Source organism: Aulonocara sp. 'chitande type north' Nkhata Bay, linkage group LG3, assembly GCF_057382095.1.
Source record: "Aulonocara sp. 'chitande type north' Nkhata Bay isolate Kocher_YH1m ecotype deep benthic linkage group LG3, A_spYH_male_GT1.1, whole genome shotgun sequence".
Classification (NCBI taxonomy): domain Eukaryota; kingdom Metazoa; phylum Chordata; class Actinopteri; order Cichliformes; family Cichlidae; genus Aulonocara; species Aulonocara sp. 'chitande type north' Nkhata Bay.
The window spans coordinates 2348468-2357885 of record NC_141346.1 but is presented as its reverse complement, the minus strand read 5'-3'; the positions used below and the strand labels follow the sequence as shown (position 1 = coordinate 2357885).

At 42.7% G+C, this 9418-nt stretch overlaps 1 protein-coding gene across 1 annotated transcript in view; it reads right to left on the bottom strand.

Moving 5' to 3' along the window:
• Positions 1 to 5203: 5203 nt before the first annotated feature.
• The window catches only part of LOC147333470 (protein NLRC3-like), a 48363-nt gene continuing 44148 nt past the window's right edge, over positions 5204 to 9418 (bottom strand). Inside the window, exon 9 of the mRNA XM_086267046.1 lies at positions 5204 to 9284. Coding sequence (XP_086123172.1) covers positions 8737 to 9284 — 548 coding nt within the window. The 3' untranslated portion in view covers positions 5204 to 8736. The remainder of the gene's footprint in view (positions 9285 to 9418) is intronic.

The following is a 9418-nucleotide window of genomic DNA, read 5'->3' as shown; positions in this document are numbered from 1 at the left end:
CCAGTAAACAATTGCAGCACAGTAAAAAAAAAAGGAATCCTCTTTGAGCCATAGCCTTAGACTGAAGCCAGATTCAAACAGAAACAGCCTCAAAGACTCAGAGAGAGCGCTGCTCCATCTCTGGACCGTAATATATGTTCCACCACTATGCTGCAATGCATCTTGGGATAGGGTGGGCCTACCTGTGCTTCAAATCCAGGGAGAAGGAGGACAGGTTTGTGGGAGCCTGGGAGTCTGGACGGCATTCGTGGCCTCGCTGTGATGTCATGGACCTTCAGAGGAAGCAGAGGCTGAATTGAAACACACCTGCTGACTTCCTGTGTTCTGCTCTGACAGCTGCCATGTGTCACAGCCTGGATAATAAAGCCATCAAACTTCACTCAGCTCCAGTAACACCATCAGTGTTTGATGTCCACAGGATTCATCAGCTTTAACCATGATAGAAGCAGGAAGTTAAGATGAAGATGATCAACCACACTGAGCGACACACTGCGAGCAGGTTCGCAGAGACCTGAGCAAGAGCGAATGAAAAAACTGAGCGAGAGGGGCTGTTATTAAACGAATGAAGTCGTCACCTCCCAGCTTCAGTCAGACTGGTTCACCTGTCCCCACACCAGTCACACCACTGGCTGAGAACATGGATAATGTGACTTGGAGCTCTTTTGGTTCAGAGACAGCAAGCAGTTAGGCAAAGAGAGAAGAGCTCAGCCTGTGGGATTCACTGAAAGATGTCATAGAAATGCTCGGCACCATCCACAAACATTTGCATTATTTGCAAAGAACATGGAGAACATCGATGCATGAACGCAGCAGTACTCGTGTATATTAGGAAAACAACATTTACAGCTACATTTACCAGAGGACCACAGACCCACGCAGTAAACACAAGAGAGATAAACATGTTCGTGAACACAGGTTTGTTCTTAGAGATTTATGACTTAATGCCAAACTATTCTGTTTGGACATCAGTGTGTCATTCCTCAGTGCAACACAATGCAGATCATACAGTTTAACAGCATTTGACACATTTCTGTATATAAACATGTTTCAGGCTGAAAAGTCCTTCAATGTTGACACTAGATCATATTTTCTACTCTTATGTCCACTGGAGTGGGTTCAGTCTGTCAGGTGTTATCTAATGATCTACCAACCAAGTTAATCATCCTGTCATGAGATTTGGTTCCATCAGACAGAAATGGATGAACCAGTGTTGATGTTTGGTTTCAGACTGATGGCACAATGATTGTGAGCGTGGATGCCGACTTTGGCCTTGTAAGAAAAAGAAGAAGTATTACTGAGCGCTTGGATGGAAACATCATGTTTGTAAGAGACAAAGATGTAGAGGAATATCTGCTGTCTCATCCTGAGAGCTCCAAACCAGCTGAGCTGAGGAAATGTTGAAGGAAACTTCATGTCACTGCTCCATCACTAGTGAGGCGCTCTCCTAAATAAGTCATAGTTTTAAATGGACTGGTTATATAAGAAACAACATTTGAAGTATTTGTGATGGAAACAGATGTTTTTGAATGTGCAGATGTTGAGTGTTGCCCCCCCCCCCCCCCCACACACACACACACCTATTTCTTTTTTATTTTAAAGATAATTTCTGTCATGTTAAAGTTATTATGGTTGATTGAGGACTACTATTTCCTTTTGTAATTAGGACTGCAGCAACTCTGAAGCTGGAAATTTACTTCAGTCACAAAACCAGCAGAAAAAACTAGATGTAACTGGTGTAACTGGTGTATTTGGAGCCTCCTGTCGTCATGAAATTCCCTTGATGTTTTTGAACATGATTCATGGAGAACGCTGAGTTGTTAATCAATGCTTAAGTCACTAACCTACAGTCAACAATGTCACCAAATGTTTCCCAAAATATTATTTCTCTTATCGACTCGAAACCATTGAGATGATCTGTTTTAAACAGGCGAGCAGATCCAGTGTCATCAGTGAGCTGGTGAAAAGATACCAGGACAAGAACATCAAGCTGAATTTCATATACGACACTGTGTGCTGTCCTCACATATACATGTGAGTATCTTCTTTTACTATATGACACAAGAACAACATTTCCTGTTTATAAAACTGTGTTTGGTGTTTATCAGACAAATGCAGGAGGAACACCTCCAGGTGTTTCCCTGGCTGTCCATGTTTATGGACATAAACTGGTGAATGTACACCAACTGACACACATGTCATCCTAAGCACATGCACACACTATTCAGTCCATACTTTGATACACTCTTGTACAGTAAACAGCAAATATGTGTTAATCAGAAATCATGTAGAGCACACGAAGGCTTCCTGGGTTTGGGCTGAACGATGGAGAAGGCATGGAGAGGTTCTGCTCCTTCCTCAGAAGATCTGCACGAGTCACAAACAGATGACTCCATCACATCGACTGGACCTTCTGACTGATGCACTATTGCATTATGGGAGGAGGAAGTCATTGGATCTAGATCTACATATTTCTGTATTAGTAGTTAAAATGACTCATTTCGATTCAAACTGAGAGAGCTGACAGTTCCTACTGATAGAAGTGCAGCTCCTTCAGAGATGGGACAAAGAGGAGAAGGTCACCAGTCTGCTGAGGAGGAGATTTCTGCCGTCCTGAAAGAGTCCCCGAGTAACCCGACTTTAATGGACCGTATGCTTGTAGTCGCAAGTGAATCTTTTCTCCCCATGTTTGTCCAAGTGACTATTTCAGAACAAGACATCCAACAGTGGATGGAAAGAGAGACAGAAGCTGCCAAACATGCACTTTTGAAAACAAGACCCAAAGGTTTGTTGATTTGGCCTGATTTGTTTCTTATTGGGTATTCAGGAAGCTGACAGTAGCTGCTTCCTGTCTTTAGACTATGTTCCCAGATGGAAGAGGAAGTATGTCATGAAACTGGTCGGGCATTGCACAGCTACAAGCATTTCACCTCCTGTCATACTGTGTATGGTTTTGTGTGTGTGATAAATAAAATTTGAATTTAAAACTGGTTCAACCAGCTCAGGTAGGATTGAATTCAACTATATTTAGTGTTTTGTTGATAGAATTTCCAACAGTAAGAGTTCAAATGTTAGCAAACATACAGGTTAACAGCTGTGCTTAGTTATGTCGACTATATGATGGTAAAACCTTGCTGTCAGTTTTACATGTGTGTTTTTAAATGTAGATCCCTGAATCACGAGTCATCCACTGCAGACCAAACACAGGAAGTTAACGTGTTAATGTTACCATTTCCAATCATGGTGCCCTTCATCTAATCTGGAAGTGTTTGTTTTGGGGCGGTGTTGTTCTTCCTATTGTGTTTAGGCCAGAGATGCTCTTCAAACAACTGACAGACATGCCCACATTACAAGAAGATGGTGTGAGTCTGATTTGATGTTCCAGTCAATGCTGAGAGACCTTGACAAGGAAGTCAGAGGTCAGCTGATGATGCGAGCAGGAAATGAAGAAGGAAGAAGGATCGCTCTACTTAATCTCAAGCACTTCTTCATTGTCACAGAGAGGGAAACGTTGTATTTTCTGCGTCACTTCCTCACAGTAAAGATATTTGTACTCCTGGAAAGAAGATTCTGTGTGTAAGCTGTTGATGGGACAATAAGCAAATTTGACTTTGCAAAATGTTGTGCAGGGAGGTTGTGGTTGCTGCTTGGACAAACATGACCTGTATGACTGAGAACCTACGCAGACACGTTCTGAAGGAAGGGCTCCACACTTATTGGACTGATTTAACTCTGCTTATTGTCATCGAGCAAAGTTTATTTAATGTGTCTCAATGATTCAAGCTGCAGTTGGTCGTCATCTTCATTGAAAAATAAATATGAATAAATGATAATAATAAATAATATCATGTGATGTTGGTGTTTTGTGTAAATGTCTTTTTGAATGTAAACGCTTTGTTCCAGACAGACAGGGAGTCGCTATCAGGCTGTCCAAGCAAACCCACGTCTGTAACAGAGACTGAAGAAGATTGTGACAGAGCCCAACAGTCTGCAGTGGCCACCACAGTCCACCGTCTTCACATCACAATTTCAACATGTCTGTGACGTCTCCTTGCCCTTGTACTCACTGACCTGCATTCATCCATAGATGACACTCAGGACCCTGGTTCCACAGCTGTTCTTGTTCACAGCAGCATCCAGTTAGAGAGGAAACTGGATAATGCAATGATGATGTTCCAGCGTCATGTTGTTGCTCCTCCTCCACATGCTTACCTGCCACAGTTTAACTCCGCCTCTCAGACAGTCATGTCACCTGATCTGCATGTTTTGCTGTACGATGACGTCATCTTGAGGTTGACGAGGAGAAAAACTAGTTTAGTCCTGCAGATGGCGATCTTGCACCGTGTTCAGAGAGCCGACACTTTGATGATGCTGCCTGGGTTGGACTCTATATGAGCAGCTTCCACTCTGGTTTCACTTTTAAATAAACTTGTTTGATTTCACTTGTAAAAGCTGAGAAATAAATATTTTATTGCAAAATTATTTGTTGGTACATTTTTTAAGGGTCAAATATCCTGTTTGATTTGAGGAATGAACTGTTAAGGTGGAATAAATGAATCAGTTGAAATACATCAGACTCCAGAAGATCCAGGGTGACATCATCGTTACCTGGCAACAGAAGCCCTCATCTGATTTTATTGGAGGATATTTACACCTGCAACACTGTTTAGTTTGATATGACGGGTTAACAACATGCTGTGATATCCAGTTCATCTGTAATAGATACTGGATCTAATCAGTCAGCAGATATTTGATCAGCTTATTTATAACTATACTAGAAACAAATACAACTGTGTTGGTGATTAATTATTTGCGCTGCTCATGATGTCATCATCACTCCCTCCTCCACCCTCAGCAGTCCCAGCATGCTGCTGTGGTGCACCCCACCCTCACTCTACACCTGAGCCACAGACCACACCCTCCACCTCAATATACACCACAGTTTTCTCTGCTGTGGAAATGAGATCAGGAGGAAATCATCATTATTATTATTTAATAAACGCTCACATTAATGTGGGCTTATTTGTTTCATATTAGAAACATTAGTTGAGTGTTTTTAGTATAAAATGGTCAAAGTCCCTCTTTTTGCTCCTCCCCTCACCTGTGGATGGACGGTGCTGTTACCGTGGTGACAGCTTGGATGTGTTTCAGCCCTGCCTGGTTATCACTGCAGGAATCTTTCACATTTATTACAGGTAATAACTCTGATTTTTCTGTGTATTATGAACCAAATGTATCCTGATACACACAGAGATGGATGAGCAGAGGTCACATGATGAAAGAACAAACATGGAGTCTTTGATTTATTTAGATATTTATTGATGAATGCAAACAAACCTGACACTGAACCATCGTCCAGCAGAACAAACCTGATCACATGACCTGCTGACCCAAACAGTGCAAAGCTCCATGGCAACAACAACAAACAGCCTCACATATGTTAACAGAGGCTGTTAGAAGCACAGAGTCTTTACAGTCTTTCTCCTGTTTGGACACAGATCTCTGCACATCTTCATCACAGTTACTCACAGACGTGCAGAGTGTGTGGATATCACAGCTAAGTTTCCACCATGTTTGTAGTCTGTACTGGGACTCATGGAGCATCTCTCTATGAGCACTCAGTGCGTCCCAGTTTAACCAGCAGCCTTCACACCACACATCACACAGACATGGAAACTTCAAACCTCAGACTGAAGTCACTGGCAGTCTCTGGCACCAGCGACTGTGCTAACAAACACAGCAAACAGTGAAGGTGTGGTAGAGAAAGCTGGTTGGGTAATACCAAGTACGTGGTGGAGGAGGCGGGGTTACATTACTGGATGATTAAACATGGAACTATTTTGCTGATAATAATTGAAACGATTAAAGAAAATCAAAAAGCTATTAATGCAAGATAATTCATAATTTTATAAACTGGAACGATGAAATTATTATTAATCCTTTATTTATCCAGGTAAAAAATCTCATTGAGATTAAAAATCTCATTTCCAAGAGAGACCTGGCATCATAGCAACAAAAGTCACATACCACATAGGTATATAACATTTAAAACAAATACAATATCCCATACAAACATGTGTAAAATATACAATAACAGATCAAATACAAAAAGAGTACATTAAAAACAATCACACTGAGTAAAAGAGCTGTTCTCTCGTTCCTTTAAGACAGACTTAAACTCTCCCAAGGTAACCAATTACTTAATTATATTGGCTGGATCTGATTATTGGGGGGTCATGACCCCTGTAACCCCCCTGGAAATTACGCACCTGGTCCTGAGGTCAAATCCACCATCTTTGTTTCAGAGTTTCATGTTCTCCCGTGTTTGTGTGCGTCCTCTCCGGTACTCCGGCTTCCTCCCACAGTCCAAACACATGCAGTTAGTGGGGTCAGGTTAGCTGTGAGTGGTTGTGTCTCTGTGTTATTCCACCTTAATCAATGACTTCCTGTTAGCATGAAGTGCTTCTGTAGGACTGATGTCATTTTCATGGTTGGATCATTTAAATGAAGCTGGACTCAGATGCAGTAAATAAGCTGATTGATCATTAATGAATAAAGCTGGTCAAACACATCACGTGGACACATGTGATTGTGTGTTGTAGTATTGATCCCAATGCTGGTATCAGTCCTGGATCAATAACACTGGATGGATGCGTTCAGCATGGAGCCCTGAGCTGTGTTACAGACAAACATGGAAACTGACAGGTCTGTGTCATTCACAGTCTGTAACACTTCTAAACAACAGAGGCTGACCCAAGTGCCTCAGAGCCAGGCACGCTCACATCACAGCTCTCTAAATAAGCCAGTTTCAAAATAAGAGCTGAAAGCTGTGTTTGCTTGTGTTAGCTTATTATTGTGGAGACTAACATTCAGTGATCATGTGTTCAGACTCATAATGATTACTCTCAGAAATCCTGATCTTTGTATTTACTGTGTGTTGGATCAATAACTGAGATTCATGGTATCACACAGCTGTGCTGCTGCTGATGTCAGCACATCTGGAACAATACGAGGTATCTGCTAGCAGACTGAGCAGGACGTGAGACCTGTGGACTGTTTAAAGCTGTCCCTCCACAGCTCACTCAGACCTGATCCACACCTCAGTGATATTCTCTGACTTCCTCATAGAGACAGAAACCATTCAGATCTGGGACCATCAGCTGACTGATGATGTCACACAGACTGTGTTTTTCAGGAACAGTGATTCTGATGTGAGCCTGCTAGCTGACAGCAGACCTGATGAAAGCACATGTTCACATCTGTGAGGACAGACTGGACTCTTTGACTGCACCTTGGTTCTCCTCAGAGGTCTGTACAGGAGCATGTCCACCCCCACTGAAGATCTCAGTCACTGTGAAACATAGAAAGCTGCTTGTGTGGCCTCTGCCTCACATGTAGATACAGCTACAGGTTTCTCTGTCAGTCAGACTGAAACAGTGTCCTGATGCTGCATCATTCAGCTCTGTGCCCCAGTCAGCATCACTGGGAGCTACCAGTGTTTCTGCCCTTTTCCTGTAACACTACACTCAGCACAGGCTCAGCTGGTATCCAGTGTTGGACTTTGGCTTCAGCTGCTGTGATAGATCCTCTAACATAGATCAGCTCTGCTACATGTTGTTAGATAAGTGCAGCTGCTGTCATGTCCTGATGTTTCTCTGGCTCAGCAGCTTCTCCATCAGAGGTTCACATGGAGCTGATCCAGTATCTCCAGTAACTGTGTTCTGTGCCTCACTGGTTCATCCTTCTGTCTGTGTGACGTCAGTCAGATGTTGAAGTTCAACTCTGTAATCTTCACTGTGTCACAGAGTTCAGTGAGTCCCGTTATTCACAGTATCAATCAGATCATCAGAGAACAGCTGATCAGCAATCAGTGGTGCCAACAGCGCCTCCTGTGGTGAGAGGATGCAATAATGCAATGTAGCATTTTTCCACTCAACACTTGCAGTCATGGAAACTGTCTGTTGGATCTGTGTGACGTTGCTTTCTTGGTTAGAGTTCCTCACAAATGTCCAGATGATTCTTCTAATGAGGCGTCGACCATGTTTGCAGCTCTTTGGAAGAAAACGTCGCCCTTTGCCATCCTTACTTTTCTTTGACTTCTTCAAATGCAGCTGAACTCCAGCTGGTATTTTCTTGGACTTTGCAGCTGTTTCTGGTCATCAGTTCATTCCTGCAAACCTCTGAAGCTGAACAACAATGATGCTGCATTGCTGGCTGATCCCAAAAGGTTGATTCTGTTCATCTGGACGTTTTCAGAAACGTTTGCTCACTGATCAGGTGACTTCTTCAGTCTCAGCTGACTGCAGCTTTACAAGCTTACAAACAGCACATTTGCACAATGACTGAAAGCAGCAGCACCTGATATATATGATACTAATATAATACATATACATATATAATCCATACTAATGATGAAGGAACTGAGCTCACAGTCCATTGTTCATTCAGTGAACTACTCAGTTTATTTTGGGCCTCAGAAATGCTCACTCTGTTTGTACATCACTGTCAGCAATAGACTCATTCTGCTGTGTGGACAGGAACACATGTGACATCACTTCCTGTTTGTTTGTGACTGAAGAAGTTTACAAGGAATCATTTAGAAGAGTTTCAAACATCAACTGATTGAATCCATGAATCTGAAAACGTGTTTGTGAGTGAAAGAGACAGACATGTACAGACTGAACTATCTGTTCAACAGTCAGAGTGTTTCTGTAACAGGAGACACTCTTTACACTCCACTCAGCACAGGGACACTGAGGAACCACGAGACCAGAACCAAAACCCAGGATAAAGAGTTTGAGTGAATGTGGTGTTGAAGGTGTGGAGGTGGATCAGAGTGTCAGAGGAGACTCTGTAGAAGGACAGAGTGCCAGCAGGACAGTCCACATACACTGCTGCTCTGTTAGAGACAGAGGAGGAGGAGGAGGAGGAGGAGGAGGAGGAGATGGATGTTACTCTGTTATTGTGCCTGACATAATGAGGACCATCATCAGAGCAGATCAGACTCCAGGACTGATCATTCCATCCAAACAAACAGTCAGCACTGCCTCCTTTCCTTCTGATGCTTCTGTAACTCACTGATATAGAAACGCCTCCTCTCCACTCGACCTCCCAGTAACAGCGACCAGTCAGACCATTTCTACACAGCAGCTGAGGCCAAACATCAAATCTGTCTGGATGATCAGGATATGACTGAACCTCCTCCACATGTGTCACCTTCCTGTTGTTGTCAGACAGTTGGAGCTTTGTGTTCACTGTGTTTGTGTCGATTGTGAGTTGACAGGAATCTGATGGAGAGAACAAACACAATCCAGCTGCAGTTATTGATCCATCATCTGTTCATTGATTGACACTTTGATGATGACTCCTGACATGATGAAGATGGTTGAATGTGTGCTGCTTTGTTTTCATGAATCCCATT